This window comes from Eumetopias jubatus, unplaced genomic scaffold, assembly GCF_037043125.1.
Source record: "Eumetopias jubatus isolate StellerSeaLion01/CBP00866 unplaced genomic scaffold, mEumJub1_p1.0 scaffold_12, whole genome shotgun sequence".
Lineage (NCBI taxonomy): Eukaryota > Metazoa > Chordata > Mammalia > Carnivora > Otariidae > Eumetopias > Eumetopias jubatus.
Genome location: NW_028274818.1, coordinates 110707499 through 110730995, shown reverse-complemented (window position 1 = coordinate 110730995; position 23497 = coordinate 110707499). Strand labels below are relative to the sequence as shown.

The 23497-nt window shown below is 54.2% G+C and overlaps 1 protein-coding gene across 3 annotated transcripts in view; it reads right to left on the bottom strand.

Moving 5' to 3' along the window:
- ADAP1 (ArfGAP with dual PH domains 1) overlaps positions 1-22522 on the bottom strand; it is a 54389-nt gene extending 31867 nt beyond the window's left edge. The window contains exon 1 of one of the 3 annotated variants that reach the window (XM_028091840.2): positions 22239-22522. In XM_028091840.2, coding sequence (XP_027947641.1) covers positions 22239-22320 — 82 coding nt within the window. In that variant the 5' untranslated portion in view covers positions 22321-22522. The remainder of the gene's footprint in view (positions 1-22238) is intronic. The other 2 variants (XM_028091841.2, XM_028091842.2) reach the window with 2 other exon arrangements.
- Positions 22523-23497: the final 975 nt, after the last annotated feature.

The following is a 23497-nucleotide window of genomic DNA, read 5'->3' as shown; positions in this document are numbered from 1 at the left end:
CTCCCTGGGGTCACAGGGCACGACACTTCCCAGCCTCCTGGAATGTGATCAGAGGGACCCATGTCCCTCCAGGCCTGGCTGACGGCCACCACCCGCCCATGGTGGTCTGTAGTGTCCCCATCCTCAGCTGACGGGGGGCGGGGGGGAGACTGAAAAGGGGGGGAGGGGAGGAGGCCCCTGAGTCATTGTCTGGAGCAGAGAGGCCCCAGAGAGCTGGGACCAGGCACCTCTGCAAAACACTGTTTGAACAAGTAACAAGTCCTGTCTCTGAGATGTGGGGCTATTTGTTACAGCCGCTGGGCTTCCTAACAGTCTGTCTCCCCACTCACTGTGGGCTTCTCGAGGACATCAGTCCCCCAGGACCCAGCACAGAACCTAGCCAAAACAAGGGGCTCAAGGGCTTGTGATGAATGAACGACCAAATAGCCCTACGTCTGCAGAGTCCCCACTTCCCAAGAGAGAGCCAAGGCCTTCTCCCCCTGCACCGACACACATTCGCCGAGGGATGTGCGGCACGGGAGCGGTGTCGTGCGGAGCACAGCGGCTTTGTGGGGCAGAACCGCGTGGCAAGGGTGGCACGCGGTTTATAGTTAAGAGCTGTCGCGGTGGACCAAACCACGGCCCAGAAAGGGGAGAGTCCCAGTTCCCCCAGTGGGCTCTGTCTTCCCCAGAAACGTCCACCAAAGCTGCTCAGTCAACAGTTGTGCACAGAGTGCCCAGTCTTGGGCAAGGAGCAGCCCTTCTAGACCTCACCCTCCTCCTCTGTGAAATGGGACAATAATGGCGACGTGCAAAATAAGCCCAACTGGGAAAGTCACTGGGGTGCAGGAGAGACCCCACTTCTCACCACTCGCTGACGTCTGCTCTGGACCTCTGGCCCAGGCCTCTCTCCGCACAGCCTTCATTGACTCGTGTGGAAATCCTGAGATCGGCTGAGCAAAGACCACCAAACACCCCTGCTCAGCCATCCTCCATCCTTAGACACAGGCTCTGGGACAAGGCTGTCTCTGTCCTGGCCTGGAACACCTGTTTACAGAACAGGGATTAAGCAGGGATTGGCAAACCGTGGCCCTCAGGCCTGTTTCTGTAAATAAAGTTTTATTGGCACACAGCCACGCCCATCATTTACATTTTTGGCCCTGGCAGCTTCTGCACTACAAGGGCAGGGTTTGAGTGGTTGTGACGGAGAAGGTGTAGCCAGCAGAGCCTGAAATATTTACTATCTGCTCCAAGCCCTGTGTCAGGGGGAAAAAGGGTGAGACAGACGTGAGCCCAAGGAGGGCATGTGATCGGAAGGGGGAGCGTACGGCCACCACTGATAATCATCTCTCTGACAACAAGGCTCCTAGGCATAAGGAGAGGTTATAAACCTGCCTGACATCCTGCAGTGGGCCCCAGGACCCACTGGGACCCACACTTGAAGGCTGTTTGACCCCAGCCTGCCCATCCAGTGGGGGTGTGGGGCGATATGCATGCACGCCCTCAATCATAACTCAAGCAGCTGCTTCCAAGGAGGGCTCAAGGGAGCCTGAAATTAAGAAATGGAGACACTAGGCAACACAAAGTTATCGCTTGTGCCTTATTAAAGAAGCTTTGGTGGTGGAACCCCGTTACACATTGCGAGAATGTGAAAGGCCGACATGACCAAGTGATGAGGATGAGAGGGGCTCGCAAATGGCACCAGCAAGAGTACAAGTTGGTTCGACTCCCTTTGGGAAACCGCGTGGCAGCTGCTCACATAACTAAACATCTCTGTCCCGTAAACCAGCAATTCTACTCCTCGGTATTTACCAAAGTGAAATGAAAACATGTCCACAAAAAGATTTGCATACCCAATAATATACAAAGAAGATAAAAACATGACCAACAGCGATTTATACCGGAATGCAAAGCTGGCTTCATGTTTGAAAATCCACGTAATTTGCCATATTTACAGATTAAAAAAGAAAAACCGTATGACTGTGTCAATACATTCTGAAGAAGCACATGATAAAATGTACCATCTTGGTAAAAATTCTCAGAAAACTAGGAATAGCGGGGGACTTTCCCAACTTGATATACAGCATCTGTGAAATCACTGACCTCATACCTAATGGAGAAAGACTGAATGCTTTCCCCGAAAATCAGGACCAAGACAGGAATGTCTGTTGTGATGACTTCTATTCAAAAACTGAAGTGGCGATTCTAGTCAGTGCAATAAGGCAATAACAGAAATAAAAAGGTGGGGCACCTGGGTGGCGCAGTCGTTGGGCGGCTGCCTTCGGCTCAGGTCATGGTCCCGGGGTCCTGGGATCGAGCCCCGCATCGGGCTCCCTGCTCGGCGGGAAGCCTGCTTCTCCCTCTCCCTCTGCCCCTGCCTGTGTTCCCTCTCTCGCTGTGTCTCTCTCTGTCAAATAAATAAAATCTTAAAAGAAAAAAAGAAGTAAGAAGCTTCTAGATTGGAAAGGAAGAAATAAAACCTCTTTTATTCATATACAACATGATTATCAACGTAGAAAATCTGGTGGATTCTACAAAAGCACTACCATAAACAATAAGGCTGCAGGACATAAGACAAATATACAAAAGTCAGTTACACTCACATATATATCAGCAATAAGCAGCTGGAGACTGAACGTTTAAAAATACCGTTCACATCCTGGAGATTGTTGCACAACAATGTGAATGTTTTAAATGCTACTCAACTATACTTAAAAGAGGGTAAAATAGTAAATTTTACGTTATATATATTTTCAAATATATATATATATATTTGAAAAGTTAAAGACACCATTTACAATTGCAGAAAAAAATGAAATACCTAGGGGTAAATATGACAAACAGTACACTGAACACTACAAAATCGTGCTGAGATACATCACAGACCCCCCAAATATGTAGTGAAAGGTATGATTTTCATGGGTTGGAAGACTCGGTATCATGAAGATGTAAATTCTCTCTAAATTAATCTAGAGATTCAACGTAATCCCAATCAGAATTCCAGCAGGATTTTTAGAAAGTTTTTTAAAGATTTTATTTATTTATTTGACAGCGAGAGACACAGCGAGAGCGGGAACACAAGCAGGGGCAGAGGCAGAGGGAGAAGCAGGCTTCCCGCCGAGCGGGGAGCCCGATGCGGGGCTCGATCCCAGGACCCTGGGACCACGACCTGAGCCGAAGGCAGACGCCCAACAGCTGAGCCGCCCAGGTGCCCCTCCAGCAGGATTTTTAAAATATAAATTAACAAACTGATTCTAAAATTCATATGCAAATGCAGGGGACCTAGAGTAACTAAAACAACCCTGAAAAAGGATAAAAACAGAGGACTAACCACTACTTGGTTTTAGAATTTATCGTAAAGTTATAGTTCTCAAGACTGCGTGGTATTGGCATAGAAACAAGGAGATCAATGGCCCAGAACAGACCCACACGTGTTACTGACGAAGGTGTAAAGGCAATTTAGTGGAGAAAGAATCATCTTTCAGCACATGGTGCCGGAACAGTTGGATACCATCTGCAAACACATTAAAGTTCAATCCGTGTCTCGTGCCATGTACAAAAAGTCATTCAAAATGCATCATCGCGCCAAATGTAAAACCTAGAGCTATAAACCTTCCAAAAGAAATCTTTGTGACTGTGGGTTAGGCAAAGCCTTTTGGCCACAGAAAATTGAAAAAATTAAATAAATAAGATAGCTTCATCGGAATTTTAAGAAAAGATCTGCTCTTTGAAGGATGCTGGTTGAGACAAATTAACACTGGGAGAATTTGCAAAGGCAAATCGTGTATCTGATAAAGGACATGAATCCAAAGTGCACAAAGGACTGTTCAAACCAAGTAATAAGAGTACAAACATCTCGGTGACGAGAAGAGGCGGAGGGAAATGTGTCTCCGCAGAAGGGATGGGGGCGCAGGGCGGCCAAGGCCCCACGAGTCCGCACTCTCCTCCCCACCCCCTGGCAGGCTTAGAAGGGGTGCATTTTATTGTGTGTGAATCACACCTCCATAAAGGTGAATCTAAGAATGCAGTGGGTGTTTCTAGGGCCCCAGCCAACCCCCAGAGACTGGAGAAGCAGAAAATCAGGGCCTCTCACCCTGGTGCAGCCTGCTCTGCGGGGTCAGCAGGAACCCGCTTTCTCTATGAGATACGCCCTCCCTCCCTCCCTCTCCCAGACCCGGCAGCCACGCTCTCCCAAAGGCTACATCCGGCAGGCACCCGGGAGCCATGTCAGCCAATCCAGGGGCCTGGCCTTGGAGAAGGAAGCAGGAATGTTCCGGGCATCCTCCAGAGCCTCCCTGGCCGTCCCGTCGACCTCCCCACACCCCCTGGGGGCTAATGACTGAGCACTGTATCGAGCCTGGTCCCACAGCTCCATCCGAGGCAGATCCTGCTGTTCGTTACTGCCCTTCCACACGATGAGGCAAATAAGGCCCAAGGTGGGTCAGACACTTGCCCGAGGTCACCCAGTGGCAGACTGGAGCGGACCAGCCCTGGGCTCCCGGAGCCCGCGCTCCCCGCCCTGAGCTACTTTCCTTCACAGGTTTGACACAGGCAGGCGCCAGACAGGGGAGGGAGAAGGGGGTCCTGGGGGTGGAGGCGGTCTCCCAGCTGGGCATCTGGCCAGGCCCACAGGCAAGACCACTGCTCACGGGTGGTCACTGTGATCCCCAGCTGCCGGCAGGGCTCCCCAGCACCTCCTGACACCCAAGAGTCAGCTGACTCACACTTAGGCTCTGAGCCTTCCAGCGGAAGAGGAGGGGGATCCCTCGCCCTGTCCCACAGAAAAGCTGCATTGCAGCGAGGCGAAGGCCACCAGGAGAGGCGAGGTGCCGGGGAAGCGCCGGCAGGAGGGGGCCTGGGCTGGACCACCAGGAAGGAAAGAGTAGAAGCTCAGGCAGCTGTGCGCTCCGGCAGTGTCTGCAGCAGGGCTGGATCAAGCAAGCGGGACGCTTTGACCTCACGCGCCCAGCGTGCCTCCCCCAAAGCTCAGGCTAATGGTTCCGCAGCATTTGGTCTGGGTGCCATCTGCCCAGCAAAGATCTGCCGCAAACGTCACCTCTCTGGGATCGCACAGGATGCCGCTGAGCAACTCGGCCGGCCTGCGTGACGCACCTGCACACCGAGTGCGCGGCCCACGGAGGGAGATCCTACAAGATGGAGGCGTGGGGTAGCAGCCTCCCCCGGGGGCCAGCCAGCCAGGAACACAGTCCTGCTGCCCTCAGACTCAGCCACCCTAGAGGGCCCTGTCCGAGCACCCCACACCCGAAAAAGTGCCCTGGGGCCTGGGGTGGCTTTTCAATCGAGAGCCCTGATTTTAAAGAAGGATGCTGACTCCGACAGAACAGTTCTTGAAGAGACTGAGCAGCAGTTTAAGACTCCCGGGCTCCCGGAGAGGGAGCCCCTGCCCCCGGCAAGCCCCCGAGGGCGGAGTGCCAGCAAGCTGGTCCCACACTGGCGCCCACCTGGCGCCCCAGGGCAGCCCCAGCACCCCTGTAGGAATCAGGAGCATGTGACTCCCCGACTCCCTGGATTCCAAACCCCACCCTCCTCCCTAAGAAAGCCTCCGGGCAGAATCTCAGGAGGGCCACCCTGACCCTATAGGCAAGGACCTCCGGAGTGGGTCTGTGTGCACACTCAGGCGGTGGGAGGACACAGACGGCTGGACAGAGGCAGGCAGGAGGTCCCCAAGAGAGGAGGGACAGAGCTGATGCTTTCACAGTCCAGGTGGCCAGGCTGGACCAGGTGGCCAGGCTGGACCTGGAGGCTCAGCCGGGTCTGCCCACCTGCACAAACGCCCACAGCCCCACATCGGAGCCCAGAAAGAGGCTCCAGGTATGAGGTGTCTGCATGTCTACATAAGCCTCACACTCTGAAGCTTAGAGCCCCTCCAGGGCAGGAGGGCCGCGGGCTGGGGTACCCCAGCACCAGGACCCCTTTAGCCCAGGCAGGAGGGCCCCACACCCCACTCCAGGCTCTGCTCCGGCCACACCCCTTCCCCACCACGCAGGGAGCCATCCGGAGCCTGCCCATCCTCTCTCTGGGCACCAGGGACTCGGGGATTCCTCGCCCAGTAGCCTGGAGTGGGCCTCCAGGGCCTGTGTCCCCCCAGCACAGACCACACCCCAGGGCATGTGCTGGTCTGCATGGACGTGCTGCAGACAGAGGCGAGGGCGGCAGAGAGGTGCTGGGCCTGAGTCTGCATCTCTACTCCTGCCCCAGCCCCACGACCACACCAGGCTGCCCAGCACACCTCCAGGCCACAGCCTCGCCCTCCGTGCGGTGGGGTGACATCACCTGCCGACCCGGACAAACTATGCCCCAGGCCACCAGCCTTCTCCCAGCTCCTCCCAGACACCCCTTCCTCTTCCTACCCCCTCCCCTGCCTCCCAGGGCTGTCACTGCCTTCCCTTCTCCCCAGCCCCCCCCTCCCCCGCACTGCTCTGCTCCTCCCCACTTCTCCCTCCCCCCTGCTCTGCCTTCTCCCCAGGGGCCTGGAGGTGAGTCAACCCCGCACCATGAGCAGAGGCGAGGCATCTCGGCAGGTGAGACACATCCTGGGGCTGGGCTGGGCTGAGCAGGTAGCGTCACCCCCCCCCCCCACCAGAGCCCAGCTGGGGAGGAGAGCGCAGGCATGGAGGTGTGGGTCTGGCAGGGCCCTGTGGCCGGCTCCCGAGACGTCTGCCCGTCCCACACTGAGGCCCAGGAGTGAGGAGGGCACAGGTGGGGGGTGAGGGGTGGTTTGGGGCCTCCCGGCTGCCCTTTCTGGTTTGTGTTCTCAAAACCTCCAACACACTAAGCGCTGTGCTGTTTGCTCGACCCTCCTTCTCCCTGCCGGAACCTAAGCTGCAGGGGGCGGGCATGTTTGCTTTCACACACCCTGTGGACGCACCGAAGAGGGGACCATCTATGGATCTAGGGAGCAGGCGCTCAGTGAGCCCCCGGAGGAGGGAGGCTCGCACCTTCCCCTTTCTCCCCACCCAGTGGGGAACTCAGCCTTCCCCCAGGACCCTCCCCTCCCGCCTGGCCCACAATCCCTTCCCTCCCCTGGACCAGCCCATTCAGCGCACCTGTTGCCAGATTTCAGCGTCCCTCTCCTGACCCCCAGTACCTTCCAGCCCCTGCCCGTGTACGCCCCTCCATCCCCCAACCCCTGTCACAGACTCCACTGGCCTGCAGGTGCTGCACTGGGTCCTTCCCCCTGAAAGTCCCCCCCCCCCCGCCCACCTCCAGGCTCCGGGGAGACCCCTCTCATCTCCTCTTCTGGTTGTAAAAACCGTATTTGGGAACTGAGTGCCTGTGCTGGTCACACAGCACTGGGAATGTTCTAAACGCCCCTGGGCTGTTGGGTTTTGATGGTCAATGTTATGTTATGTGAATTTCACCTTGGGGAAGAATAAAACAGAAACAGAAAACTATGTACATCTTCGGCTATCGGCTACTTGGTGTCTACCTCCAGCCTCTTTCTCCAGAACGTTCCTCAAGCTCGAGTCTCCGCTTGCGGTCTGTGGCAATTTGCCGATCGTGAGCCCTCACGCCAGCAACTGGTCTCCACCCTTCTTCCTTCGTCCTTGGCTCTAAGCCGGATGCCCTCCTCTCCCCCGACCCGCGCCCCACACCCCACGTCCCAGCACATCTTATTCCCCAAACTGCAAAATATATCCAAGATCCGACTTCGTACCGCACCACTGCCATCGCGCTAGACTGAGCCACTGTCCCCTCCCATCTGGACGACTCAGAGCCCTCTAACGGCCTCCCGGCACACCCTCACCCCTGTCGGCCCAGGACCCTCCCCTACAGCGGGCACAAGGCCCTGCGTGCACCATGCCCCCCGGCCAGCCTGTCCCCCACTCTCCTCTCCGGACACGCTCGCTCCTTGCCTCTCCTTTGAACACACGAAGCTCAGGGCTCACAGTGGCGGGGGCTACGCCCACCCCTCCTCTGGGGGAGCTGTCCCCCCTCCTCCATGGAGAATTCTGGATAACCCCAGCACCAGAAACCCCAGGGTCTTCTTATCCACCTCTCCCCACATCCCCTTCCAGTGACATCCTCCTGCTCAGGGAGCCCCAGACCTCACCACTCCCCAGGACCACACCCTAACCTTGGCCACTGCCACCTCAGTACCTGCGCTCACCCAAGGCCTGCCCTGATGTGGGGGGCCCTAGTCTACCCCCTGCCCCTTTCCACGTCGCCCTGTGTCTTCGCTGCACTCCCCCATCACACCGTGTACAGCCCATCCCTCCACTGAAGCCTGTGCCCGAGCAGCTGAATGTTTTAGAGAAAGACACAGGACCGTGTAGAAGGTGCTTGGGTTAATTTGGGACCAGGGGAAGGTCTGGATGGTAAGCTGCAGTTACTTGTGGTCAATGTCAGCTCTTAGCACAGGCCCAGCTACCCCTCTGGACCCCTGGACGGGCAAGAACCAGGATGGGCAGCAAGGACCCCGTCCTCCAGGTATTGGGCCAGTGCTCTGTTCACTGACCGATGCCCCTGGCCAGGAGGGGGGCAGCCACTCCCCTCCAGCTCACGTGACTTCTAAGGATTTAAAGGCCTGGGTCCCCACCCTTGGAAGACAGACATTAAAGAGTGGGCAAAACAGCTGCATATAACAGGAAAAGTTTACAAATGAACACAGCAAAGCTTAGAAAAGACCCGAGAAGGGGCATCTGGGTGCTCAGCCAACTGAGCGCCCATTTCTTGATTTCGGTTCAGTTCATGATCTCAAGGTCGTGGGATCAAACCCCGGGTTGGGCTCCAAGCTCAGCAAAGACTCCGCTTGAGATTCTCTCTCTCCCTCTGCCCCTCCCACTCACGTGCTCTCCCTCTAAAATAAATGAATAAAATCTAAAAAGAAAAAAAAAAAAAAGACCCAAGAAGACATTAAGTTTACACCTCAGGCTGATCCTTGGCAGACAGTCTACAACAATCAAAACAAAACAAAAACAATGACTAGGCGAGCAAGCCCTGGGAAGAGGGGAGAATCTGATTTCCTAGTGCCCACATTATTAGTTTCAAATGTCCAACAAAAACAGTCACGAGGCATAGAGAGAAACAGAAAAGCATGGCCCATTCAAAGGAACAGATGAACAGAATCTGTCCCGACAAGGATTTAGTGGCAGACGTATTACACAGATGTTAAAAAATTTTTAATGTGCTTGAAGAAAAATGCCATATGTGAAGAAAGTCAAGAAAACAACGGACAGACAAAAGGGAAACAGGAATAAAGACAAAAAAACCTACAAAGAAACCAGAAAGAAACTTCTGGATGTAAAAGCACAGTAACTGAAATAGAAAATTCACCAGAGGGATTCAAAGGCAGATCTGAGCAGCCAGGAGAGAGAAGCAGTGACCTTGAAGACAGGACAATGGAAGTTATGGAGGCCAAGGAACAGGCAGAAAGAAAGATAGAAGAAAAGCAAACAGAATGTAAGGGGCCAAGCGATGTGCATGGGAGACACAGAAGGAGAGAGAGAAAGGAGCAGGGAGAAGATCTGAAGACATCACGGTGTGAGGAGACGTGAGCCATGAGGCTCCGTGAACTCCAAGAGGCCACACACTGAGACACACAACTGTACCATGTCCAAAACCCAGACCCAAGGATCACGAAGGCAGCAGGAGGAAATCCACTTGTTACAAGAAATCCTCAAATAGATGAAAAGCAGATTTCTCATCAGGAACTTCAGAGGCCTGGGACGCCTGGGTGACTCAGTGGTACTGAGCAGGGAACCAGCCTGCTTCTCCCTCTCCCCCTGCTACTCCCTCTGCTTGTGCTCTCTCACTCTCTCTGTCAAATAAATAAAATCTTGAAAAAAAAAAAAAAAGAAGAAACTTCAGAGGCCAGAAGACAGTTGGCTGATATATGCAAAGTGTTCAGAGGAAAAAACTGTCAACCAGGAATCCTATTTCTGGCAAAACTGTCCTTCAAAAGTGAGGGAGAAATCGAGATGTTCCCAGATAAACAAAAGTCGAGGGTGTTTGTGACCAGAGCTGCGGTACCACAAAGCCATATGGAGAAACAGAGATCTCAGAAAAGGTAAATACATGGCAACTACAGAAGCTAGTGTTTTATAACAATGGTTAGTTGGCATTCGATGGTATTAAAACTGGTTTTCTATATGATTTAAGAGACTAACTCATTTGATAAAAAAAATTATTAATGTAAAACTTAGTACTACTACAACTTTGGTATTTAACTCCAGATCTTGTTTTCTACATAAGAGACTAATGCATTTAAAATAATTATTATTTATGGGGACACCTGGCTGGCTCAGTCGGAGAAGCATGCCACGCGTGATTTCAGTTGGGTGGAGAGATCACTTAAAAAAATGAATGAATGAATGAATGAATGAATATTTATGTCTTGGGGCACACAACGTGTAAAGATGAAATACTGTGACATCGACAACCAAAAGGTTACAGACAGCTGTGAAGGAACAGGGTTTCTGCACGTTACTGAAGTTAAACTACTACAAATTCGATTTAGAAGGTTATAAATTTAGGATGTTAAATGTAATCTCCATGGCAACCAGGAAGAAAAGAGCTATAGAATATACACAAAAGGAAATTAGGAGGGAATTTAAACATTTCACATAAACACAGAAGACGACAGGAATGCAGGAAACGAGGGACCAAAAAAAGCTGTGGGCCACACACAACATAAAGGGCACAAGGGAGAAGGAAGTCCCTCCTTACCAGCATTCACATTACAGGTAAAGGGATGAACCTCCCCAGTCAACAGGCAGAGAATGGCAGGACGGACAGAAACACACGGTACAACCACTGGCCGTCCACGAGAGATGCGGCCGAGATCTAAAGACACAGCGGGTCGGAAGTCAAAGGATGGGAAAGGATACTGCGCGTGGACAGCCAGCGGGGGAGAGCCGGAGTGGTTTCACAGGCATCAGACAGACAGACGAAGGAAAAGGCCACAGGGACGAAGGAGGACAGTCTATGTGAGTAGAAGCCTCGGCACAGCAAGATCTAACAATTACACTCACGCGCCTAATGACAGACATCAAAGTGTAGGAAGCCGAACCCGACAGAGCCGAAGGGGGACATCGCCAGCCTCGAATGACGGCTTGAGACCGTGACGCTGCACTCACACTGATGGACAGAGACATCCGGCGGGAGTGAGGGAACAGAGGACTTCCCACAACCAACCAGATCCAACCAGGCAGCACGTGACCAGGACGGCACACGCAGTCCTCCCTAGGGCCCACGGGGCGTCGTACCGTTGTACAGGATCGACCACACGTGAGGCCGCAGGTAAGTCTAGATTGATTTTAAAAGGCAGATGTCATACCGAGTATCTTCTCTGGCCACAACAGGGTGGAGTCAGAAGTCAACACAAAGAAAACTGGGACATTCACAACATGGCGGAAATGTAACACACTTTTAAACAACCAGTGGATCAAGGAAGAAATCACAAGGGAAATTAGAAATGAAATGAAATTTGATGAAGGAAAACAAAACCCGACACCAGAACACGGGATGTAGCAACGGTGGTGCTAATAGGGAAATCTGTAGCTATAAATGGTGACATTACAAAACAAGAAGGATGTCAAAGCAACGACCGAACTTACAACTGAAGGAACTAGGCAAAGAAGAAACTAAACCCAAAGCTGGCAGAAGGGAGGAAATCATAAAGACTGGAGCAGAGATCAATGAAATAGAGAAAAGAAAACCAATAGAGAAAATAAATGAAAGCAAAAGATGCTTCTTCGAGAAGATCAATGAATCGGCATGCCTTGAGCTGGATGGTCTAAGAAACTGACTCAAGTCACTAAAATCAGACACAAAGCTGGGGATGCTGCTCCCAGAAATAAAAAGGTCTATGAGAGCATGCTGTGAACAACCGTACACCAACAACAGGGTCACCTCGATGAAGTGGACAAATTCCTGGAAAAAGAAAGCCCACCAAGACTAAATCAGGAAGAAGGGGACCATCTGAATGGTCCTATAAACGAGTAAGGAGACCGAATTTGTCATCAGAAATTCCCAACAAAGAACAGCCCTGGCCCTGATGGCTTTACGGGTGAATGCTACTCAACACTTAATAACCAACACCATCCTTCCCAAACTTTTCCAAAAGAATTGAGGGGGAGGGTTGCCTGGGTGGCTCAGTCATTGGGCGTCTGCCTGCAGGTCAGGTCATGATCCCAGGGTCCTAGGATCGAGTCCCGCATCGGGCTCCCGGCTCCACTGGAAGCCTGCTTCTCCCTCTCCCACTCCCCCTGCTTGTGTTCCTGCTCTCACTGTCTCTCTCTGTCAAGTAAATAAGTAATATCTTTAAAAAAAAGAATTGAGGGGGAGGGAGCACTTCCTAACTCACCCGACACGGCCAGCAGAACCCCAGAGATACTATGAGAAGATCACAGACCAGTATCCCTTGTGAACACGGAGGCCAACACCCTCAACAGACCACTGGGAAACAGGACTCGGCAGCACATTAAGGACGACGCACCACCAACAAGCGGCTTTAATCGTGGAAAGCACAGAGGGCTCCCCGTGAGAACCCGCCAGTGTGACACACCGCATCAGCAGAACGAGGGGAAGCCCACACGATCGTCTATCTCAACTGCTGCAGGAACAGCACTTGACCAAACGTGATGCTCTCGTTAAGGTATTCAAGAAGCCAGGAACAGGAGGGACTGCCCCCCCCCACACACACAGTACCCGCTGTCTCTGAAAACCCCACGGCAACCATAATCCTCGGTGGTGGAAGACTGCCAACTCCTCCTCGAGGAGCAGGAGCAAGGGGAGGGTGCCTGCCCTCACCACCTCCAGTCCACACGGTACTGGCAGCTCCGGCCGTAGCAACCAGGCACGAGGACGAGGGAAGAGGCATCTACAGTGGAAAGGAGGGAGCAAAATGATCTGTTTGCATACGACATGGTCTTATATGCAAAAAACCCTACAGATTCCACAAAAGAGCTGTCAGAGTAAGCGAATTCAGCAAAGTAATGGGATACAAAGTCAGCACATGAAAATCAGTTGCATTTTTATATATTTTTATTTACTTATTTCTTAAGTAATCTCTACACCCAACATGGGGCTCAAACTCAGCACCCTGAGATCCAGAGTTGAACGCTCTACTGAGCCAGCCAGGGGCTGCAGTCAGTTGCATTTTTATACAGATTGAGCAATCTGAAAGTAAATTGCAAGAACAAAACAACTTACAATAGCATCAAAAACAACGAAATACTTAAGAAATAACCAAGCAGGTAAAAAAAAAAAAAAAACTTGTATGATGAAAACTATAAAATGTTGTAGAAAGAAATTAAAGACATAAATACATGGAAACATATCCCATGTTATGGATTAGAAGACTTGATACTGTCAGAATGTCAATATTACCCAAAGTAAATCAAAGACTCAATGTAATCCCTACCAAAATCCCAATGACATAGTTTGCAGAAATGAAAAGCCCATCCTAAAATCCACCTGGAATCTCAGGGGACCCTGAGTAGCTAAAACAATCTGGAAAAAGAACCACAAACCTGGAGGACTCACACCTCATGACTCAAAATCTAATACAAAGCTGTAGTCATCAAAACAGTGTGGTACTGGCATAAACGACAGACATATCGGCCAGTGGAACAGAATAAACCAGGAAATAAAGCTTCGCATAGATGCTCAGGTGATATTTGACAAGAGTGCTAAGACCACTCAATGGGGAAAAGATAGATTTTTCAACAAGGGGCACTGGGAAGAGGCCCACATGCAAAAGAATGACATTGAACCCTCACCCAACAGCATATACAAAAATTAACTCAACATGGATCAAGTACCTAAACCTAAGACCACAGGCCCACATGTTGGGCCTCAAAACAAGTCTTAATAAATTTAAGAAGATTAAAATCACGACTCATCTTCCGACCACCATGGTGTGAAACTAGAAATCCATTACAAGAAACCTGGAAAATTCACACGTGTGTGGAGATGCAACAACATGCTCCTGAACAACCAGTGGGTCAAGGGAGAAATCCAAAAATAATTGAGACAAATGAAAATGGAATACAACACACAGCAACTCAGAGAGCCCAGCAACAACTGTGATGAGAGGGAAGTCCACAGTGGCAAGCGCCGGCCCGGAGAATCGAGAAAGGTCTGTGATAAACAACCTAACTCTGCACCACAAGGAACTAGAGAAAAAAAAAAACAGAGGAAGCCCAGGGCGCCTCGGGGGCGCGGTTGATTAAGCGCCTGGCTCTTGGCCTGGGCTCAGGTCGTGATCTCAGGGTCGTGATGTCAGGGTCATGAGATGGAGCCCCACATCGGGCTCCATGCACAGCGTGGAGTCTGCTTGAGACTCTTTCTCCCTCTGCCCTTACCCCCACTCGAGTGTGCTCTAAAAAGAAAAAGGAGAGAGAGAGAAACAAAAAGATAATAGAAAGATCAACGAAACGAAGAGCTGTTTTTTGGAAAAGACAAACAACACTGACAAACTTCAGCGAGACTCACCAAGAAAAAAAGAGAGAGGACTCAAATCAATAAAATCAGAAATGAAAGAGGCGGCCTACGACTGAGACCATGGAAACACTGAGGATCGTACGAGACTATCATGAATAATTACCTCCCCACAAATTGAACAAGAAACTGATAAATCCCTAGGAACATACAAGACTGAATCATGGAAAAGTAGAAGATCTGAACACATGGATTAGTAGCAAGGAGACTGAATCCGTAATCAAAAACCTCTCAACGCACCTCCAGAACCAGACGGCTTCACTGGTGAAGTCCACCAGCATTTAAAGAAGAAGCAATACCAATTAATACCAAAAAATAGAAGATGAGGGAACACTTCCAACTCCTTTTATGAGCCCAGCGCGACCCTGATGCGAAAATCAGACAAGGGCACAATTACAGGCCAACATCCCTGACGAACACAGATGCAAGAGTCCTCAATGATAGATTCGCGGACTGAATTCAACAACACATTAAAAGGATCACACACCATGATAGGCTGGGATTTACTCCAGGGATGCAAGTTTGGGTCGAGAAATCCATCCGAGCAGCCTCTCCTTTGCTGTCCTGCCCACTGACCCCTTGCAGCGTGTCCAATGAACGTCTATGTCCTTAGGAAGAAAAAAATCAATTTGGCATCCACAAATCAATGAATGTGATATGCTCCACTAACAAAAATGAAAGATAAAAATCATATGATTTCAACAGATGCAGTTTTAAAAGCACTTGACAAAATTCAACATCCATTTATGAGAAACTCTCTGAACAAAGTGGGTACAGAGGGCACGTACCTCAACACAACAAAGGCCATGAAGGTCAAGCCCCCAGCTCACATCACACTCAACAGTGAGAAGCTGAGAGATTTTCCTGTAAGGTCAGGAAGAAGACAGGGATGCCCTCTCTCTCCACCTGTATGCTATCTGGTGCTGGAAGTCCTGGCCAGAGCAACGAGGGAGGAAAATTGATAAAAGGCATCACAACCAAAAGGGAAATAGTAGAACTGTCTCTATTTGCAGATTATTTCACTATTTCTACACATTATGTGTAGAAAACCCTAAGGATTCTCCACACACGTGTACCCTCACTCACACACACACACACACACACACACACACACACACACGAACTGAACAATGAATTCAGTGAAGTTACACGACAGAGGGTCAATGTACAGAAGTCAGTTCTGTTTCTCCACACTAATAACAAACCATGAGAAAGAGCAATTAAGAAAACAATCCCATTGACAGGTGCATCAAAAATAATAAAACACCTGGGAATAAAGTTAATCCAGGAGGTGAAGGGCCTGTATGCTGAATGCTATTAAAACCTTAAAGAAATTGAAGACACAAGTAAATGGAAAAACAGTCCATGCTCATGGTTGGAAGAATTAATACTGTTCAAATACCCATACTACCCAAAACAATCTACAGTTCAATGCAGTCCCCACCAAAAGTCCAATGGCGTTTTTCACAGAAATAGAGCAACCAACCCTAAAATTTGTATAAAATCACAAAAGACCCCAAAAAACCAAACAATTGTGAGAAAGGGGAACAAAGTTGGTGGCTTCATGCTTCCCAATTTCAAAGTATTTTACAAAACTACAGTAATCAAAATACTATGGTACTGGCATAAAAACAGACACACAGATCAGTGGAACAGAACAGAGAGCCCAGAAATGGACCCACCCATGCATGGTCAATTAATCTAAGACAAAGGAGCCCAGAATATACGACGGGGACAGAACAGCCAATTCAATAAATGGGGCTGGGAAAACTGGACAGCCTCGCACCATACACAAAAATCAACTCGAAATGGATTAAAGACTGGAGTGTAAGACCTGAAACCATAAATCTCCTAGAAGAAAAGAGAGACGGTAAGCTTCTTGACATCGGTCTTGGTGAGGATTCTTTGATTAGGCAACGAAAGCAAAAAGAAACCAACGGGACCGCATCCAACTAGAAAGCTTCTGCACGGCCCAGCAAATCATCAGCCAAAGGAAAAGGCAACCTGTGGAATGGCAGAAAATATTTGCAAATCATATCTAATAAGAATATCTAAAAAAATATAAAGAACTCCCACAACTCGGTAGCAAAACAGAACAACAAAAACACCCAACAATGCAATTAAAAACTGAGAAGCGGCTCTGAACAGTCTTCCAAAGGGGACACACAGGTGGCCAGCAGGTCCACGAGAAGGTGCTCATCATGATCGTCAGGGAGAGGCACATCAGGACCGCGGTGCGATCCCCCCTCCCACCTGTCAGAATGGACAGTCACTGTCCAAAGGACAAGAAGGAACAAGCGTTGGCGAGGATGTGGAGAAAGGGGAACCTTCGTGCTCTGCTGGTGGTAAAGCAAATTGGGGCAGTCACTGCGGAGAACAGCATGGAGGTTCCTCAAAAAATTAAAAATAGAACTACGGTAAGATCCAGCAATTCCACTTTTGTGGAGGGGAACACAGACACTAACTAGGAAAGTCATCCGCACCCCCGTGCCCACTGTGGCGTCTTTCACCATGGCCAAGACACGGAATGGCTAAGTGTCCACAGATGGACGAGTGGACATCGAAGATGCCGTGTGTACACACGCACTGGAATAGTGTTCCGCCACAAAAAAGAGGAGAACCTTGTCCTTTGCAACAATACGGACGGGTCCTGAGGGCATTATGCTAAGTGAAATGAGTCAGAAAGAAAAAGATAAATACCATATGTGGGTCCGAGGAAAAAACCCCTGAACTCACCGACACAGAGGACAGCCTGGTGGTTGCCAGCGGGGTGGGCGAGATGCGTGAAGGGGGCCGAGGGGCACCAACTTCCGGGCAGAAGATAAGCAGGTCCCGGGAAGTAATGCACGGCGTGCTGGCCGGAGTCAATAACACGCGTTGTATATTTGGAAGTCGCGAAGGGAGTAGATCTCAGAAGTTGTAACTGTGTGCTGACAGACTGTTCACCAGACTTACTGAGATCATTTCACAATATACACAAACCCCGGGTCACTGGGTTGTGCACCTAACACTAATATCATGCTCCATGTGAATTGCACCCCAATTTCATTTTTTTTTTTTTTTTAGATTTTATTTATTTGTCGGGGAAGAGTGCACAGGCAGGGGGAGCATCAGAAGCAGTCTCCCCGCTGAGCAGGGAGCCCGATGCGGGGCTCGATCCCAGGACCCTGGGATCATGACCTGAGCCGAAGGCAGACGCCTAACGACTGAGCCACCCAGGTGTCCCTGCACCCCAATTTTAAAAAGGAAGGAATTTTGCCACATGCTACCATGGGGCTGGCCCTGCGGACACGAGACAAACACTGTGGGACCCCACTTCTCTGAGGGACCCGGAGTCGTCAGGTTCACAGAGGGCAGCGGGGGGGGGGGGGCCAGGGAGGGGGGCGTGTTTTGTGCGGACGGAGTTTTAGTCGGTGAAGGTGGAAAGTTCTGGAGACAGCTGGCTACACAGATGTGAAGGCGGTGAAGGCCCTGAACCGGACACACCCACATGGTTAAGACTGTCCGTTCTAGGTTATGTGTATTTTAACACAATTAAGAGAAGGGGGGAAAGAGCCGGTCTCAGCCACTGCTCTGGGCCTGACGGGGCCACAGGGAACAGCCGCCAGGAGGGCAGGTGACAAACCCACGCCTGCCAGCCTGGTGGAGCCCCTTGCGGCTCTTCTGTGGGGGTAATGGGACCGAGCCGCCAGCTCACAGGTGTGGGCAACAGCGCTAGCAGGCCTCTGGCCAGGAGCAGGGCTGAGTCAACAGCAAACGAGGAGGGCGGGGCAGTGTCACCCGCCTGCCTTCACGGCGCTGCCTCGCAACAACGGGGCCCAGCTCACACACCCTGGCCCGCCCAGCAGCTCCGAGTCCCCTCTGGGGCGATCTCAGCCTAGTGAGTGTCTCCGGCGTGGCAGAGAAGGGTGGCTGAGCCTCCCCTGCTGGGGTGGAGGGGGGGCAGCTGCTCCCCAGCCCCCCATACATGCGCGGGCACCAGGGGCCTGCTGGCCTGTGGCCGAGCACAGAGCCAGCTGAGGGACACCGCCTGGAGGGCCCCCCAACCCTCAAGACCAAGAATCGCCTTGTGGCCCAGCCGTTCTACTCCTCGGGCTCTGCCCGAGACTCAGACTCGCAGCCCCGCGTTCACAGCGGCCAAGATGGGGAAGCCACGCAGGTGTCCGCGGCTGGGCGGTGGGCCCAGTGTGGGGCGTCCATATCACAGAAGCACGGACACGCGAGTGTGGGAATGAGCCAGAAACAAGGCGAACGCTGCAGGACTCCCTCACTCGAGGTCCGGGAGCCGTCAGACCCACAAACACAGCAGAGCCGGGGGGTGGGGGGCCTGTGTTTCCGGTTTACAGGATGCTAAGGGCTCTGGAGACGACGGGGGGGGGGGGGAATGGTGTACTCAATGCTCCCACATACCTAAGACTGTTAGGAGGGGGACTCCTGGTTTCAGCTCAGGTCATGAGCTTCGGGTGGGATCATGCCTCAGGCTGCCTGCTCAGCGGGGAGTCTCCGCTTCCTCTCTCCATCTGCCCCTCCCCCTGCTTGTGCAAGTCCACACGCACGCCCTCTCAAATAAATGGTTAAAATGGTAACTTTTATGCATATTTTACCACAATAAAAATAATCATTTTTTTTAACCCAAGAACCAGGTGGGTTGGCTGCCCCAGAGATGGGTGCTGCCTGCCCAGCCCACTCCTCAGCAGCCCCCTGCCAGCCACACGCCCACCCAGGGGACCCTCTCCCAAACGAGGCCAAATTCCTGGAATTCCCCCCAACCAAGCTGCTCTGCCCTGGCTTACAGCAAGTTCAGCAAGTTCTGGAGAGTCATGTCCGCCACGAATCCTTCCCGGGCTGAGCGAGCAGCTTCTGCTCTGAGATCACCTGCCTGGCTGAGCAGATACCACCTCGGGTCGTGGCTGAGCCGCAAGGACTGTCCCCCCAGGCCTCTCAGAGCCAGACCGTCTGGGTCCTGGCTCTGGAAACGTGCCTAGAGCAGCCCGGCCTGCATGCAGCCGTCTCAAACCATCTGTCTTGTCAGAAACGAGGACTCCCTCACGGTGTTGACCGTGCACGTCAGAAGGCCCAGGTGCTCTCAGAATTGGCTTTACCTGGGTGTTTCCAGGTAACTCAGATGTCCAGGGGACATGCATCAAAGGACCACACGATTATCACCCACGGCCAAACCCAACTGAAGACGTGAGAGCCCCCAAGTCCTTCCGGGGCATCAGACCTGAGGCTCAAAGGAGAGAATCTATCATTTGTTCCAACTAGGTAGGCAGCTTGGAGGACATGCAGAGGCCCACCCCCCTCCCTTGACCCCAAGAGGAAGACCCCCACCCAGGCCTTGCCGGGGAAAGGGTTGCAAACGCACCCACTCCCTCAGGCCTGTCACTTCTCCGGGAGGCTGTTAGCTGGGTCCCACGCGCAAAGGAGAGGGGAGCCTACTACTGAAGCAAGTCCTGTGGGGCTGCAAGGACTCCCTCACCCCAAGGCTGCCTCCCTCCCAGGAGTCCTCACCTGGCCAGTTGGCCCACAAGGGCCATGGTGGTTAGAGGTGGCCCAGGCCTGCCCTGCCCCCTGGCCCCGGCAATGCCCTGCTCCCTGTTGGCTGTGGTCAGGCAGGGCAGCCATGAGCCAGTCCATGTCACCACAGAGTGGCCCCTAGCTGCCCGTCTGGGCCAGGGCAGGCACAGTGGCACAGAACCTGGACAGACCAGATGGCTCCATCCAAGCAGCAGATACTGTGGGCGGGCATTCCACTGGGGTCATGAGGGAGGAAGCAGGGCAGCAGGCCTTGCCCCGGACACCCCTGGAGCAGTGGGGAAGACCAGCAAGGGGGGGGCAGGGCTACATCAAGAGACCTGCTCTGCGTTTGAAGCCCCACATCCCCCAAGGTGGCTCAAGTTTCCAAAGCCTCAGTTTCCCCAGCTGTGAAATGGGGGCAATGGCCAGCATCTTGCCTGTTCCACAGGGCTGCCAGAGAGATAAGGCAAGATGCTGGTGTCATGGGCCAATTCTGAAAAACCAGAGGCTTGGCCCAATGCCTGGGAAAGCTGGGCTTGTAAGAACTGACCACTCTGGAGCCCAGCGTGCCTGCCTCGGGGCAGTGGCCTCTGGCTGGGGGGGGGGGGGGCAGGGCATGACACTGCCCACTGGGAGGGGAGGGGCCCCTGCAGGGCCCAAGAGGCCAGGAAGCCCCCTGTCCCACCTGCCCACCCCGCGAGGTCACTGGAGGGAGGCTGTGGGTCCAAAGATGCTGCTCCTGAGCAGTGTACCCGGAAAGGAGAGGGACAGGGCCAGCCCCCCCTCCCCCGACCCCCTGCCCGAGGCTCTCCTGAACAAGGGAAAGTGCAGGTCTGGAAGAGGGAGGTGGGGAGCGTGTGAGCGGCGCCAGCCAGCGGGCAGGAGCAGAGCGCGACGGCGGCGCCAATGCGGCCCCCACGGCACCCTCAGGGTGGGCCCCGCGACTCCCCGGGGCTCAGGAGGCTGGGGGAGAGGCCACCGCAGTTTGCCCGGCTTCCAGAGAAGACTGCCACCGGCTGCGGGGCACTCTAGCTCCTGGTACGGCCTCTCTTGGCAACACCATAGCTGACCAGCAGATTCCCAGGACCTGGGGCTGCCAAAGACCCCCCCCCCAGCCCAGTGGGTGGGCAACAGAGGAGGGCTGGTGCCCGGGTCCCTTCTGGAGTGCCCAGAGGCTGCGTGTCTCAGACAGCCATCTCGGGACAAACGCAGGCCCCCTCCTTGGGGGGCTTGCGCTAGGTGTGTCCTGAGGAGTCTGGCCTAGGAGCCCCCAGTGGGGTGTCCAGTGCCCCCCTGGAGTGCCTGGGGAACAGCCCTTGAGTGGGGCCACCCTCCACCCTGGGGTGACATGAGCAGGTGAGGCTGCCCCACCCCCACCCTCAGCAAGGACTAGGGGTGCTGCCGATGGCTCAGAAGCAGGGTGCTGCCGGCCTGGAAGCACGGCCTCTCCTTTTCCTGACCATCCCAGGGCAAATCGCCCCAGGAAGGGAGGGGAAGCTCCTCAGGACTCTGGCACCTTGGAGATCACCCCAGCGCAGGGCCACCCAGGAGCAAAGTCCAGGAGATGCCTGCTGGGAGGGTGGGTGCAGGTGGACCGGGAGCTTGTTACAGGCTGCACCTGCCCGGGGGCCCCACCTGAACTGGCCACCTGCCCAGAGCAGCCAGTTGCCAGGGTGGGGAGAGGGGAGCCCTTTCCTACAGGCTTCCTCCCCCAGCCCCCTGCTCAGGGCGCGTGCAAAAGGGGGGCCCCTGGCGGAGGGGGGCGGCATGACGTCACCTCCAGGTGGTGGGGAGCCAGGTGGACCCCCACACCCACGCACAGAAGCCCCCAGGGCGGCTTGCCCTTTCTCTCCCTGCAGAGGCTCGCCCGCGCGATTTCCTCTTTCTCTGCGGAGCCGAGGTTTCGCAAGGCAGCGGCGGTCCGTGGGTGACAGCGAGACACGCAGCCCGGGGGGGAGGGGAGGCGACACAGCCACAGGCCCCGGGGCCGCTGGGAGGCGACGTCCGGCTCCATGCAGGTGCACCCGGGGCCCGCGCCCCCCCCCCCGCACCCCGGCCACGCAGGCGCCGCAGCACCCTTCCCAGTCCCCGGGGCTGGCATCCAGGCCGGCACCCACCCCGGGCCGCACCCATCCCGGCCCCGCACCCGCTCGCGCCGGCGCCCACCCGGGCCCGCGCCTCCCAGGGGCGCACCCACCCCGCCCCACATCCAGCCTGGCCCCGCACCCACGCGGACCGGCCACGACCCTGGGCGCACCCACCCGGCCCGCACCTACCCGGGGCGCCGCAGTCGGCGCATCTCGTGTTTCCCGGCCGCTGCAGCAGCTCCAGGACGGCCCTTCGCCGCTCCTTGGCCATGGCCGCGATGCTGGCCGCCCGGGATGCCGGCCCGGGGCCCGGAGCGTCCGCCGCGCCGCGCTAGGGCCCCACGCAGGCTGCCCGCCGCCCGCGGCCCTGCGCCATCCTGGGCGGCCTCAGCCCGCGCGCCGGTTCCGCATTCCTGCCGCCGGGCCCGGCTCCGCCGCCGCCGCCTTCGCCGCCGCCGCTGGTGTCTCCGCCGCGGCTGCCGAGCGTGTGCCGGCGCGGGGCCCGGGGCGCACGGCGCGCTCTGGCCGGCACGGCCCGCGGGCGGCCCCCAGCGGCGCGGGCGGGCGGGCGGCCTCCTTCCGCGCCCAAACCGGCCCCCAGCCCCAAGGTCTCCCCGCTGCCCACCCCCATCTGAGCACAGCGCCACCGGCCACACCGTGTGGGGGGCTTGAACAGGCCTGGGAGGGCTCCTCCGCGCGGCGCTGGGGGCGGGGAACAGCTCCTGGAGACCTACTGTGCGCAGGGCAGCACCCCTGGCGCCGTGGGCGCGCTGGGGATGCTGGCTGAGGGAAGAAGGGGTACCAGCTCACACCATCCCTGCCCCAGGGAGGAGTGGGCCAGCAGGCCCCGCCAGCTGTGAGGGCTCAGGCCGCAGAGGGACAAGACAGTGGGGGTCCCCATACCCGGGAGGAAGCCCCACTGTTTTAGGAGGCCAGGGACCCAGGAGTGAGGGCGACGGGAGGGATGGAGGTGACAGGTAACAGGTGTCTCTTCCTCTGCCTGCCTCTGCACTTTTCCAAATTCTTTCCATCATCTTCCTAAATTATGGATGCAATGATACATACAATTGAAATAAGCGTCACACTGAAGAACTATAGTTTGTTTCTCTCTACCCCCGCCCCGGGCAATTCTGAGCCGAACGCGGTTAACCATCCCTCTGCATCCTTCCAGAATGGTCCCCGTCCTGTCAGAACACCAGGGCAGTCCCTAATCCTTCTGACCTGCCACCGGGTTTTTGTGGGGTTGTTTTTTTGGTTGGTCGGTTGGTTGGTTTTCACTTAGTGAAACCTTACATAGCTTCCAAGTCAATACATATCGACCTATATTTTTCTCTTTCAGTGGCTGCATTCCACCCAAAGGTCAGCTGGGCCATGCCGTGTTCACCCAGTTGCGGGCTAAGGGGCATTTAGGGCGTCTGCGGTCACAGCTACACGAGCCGCCCTAGTCT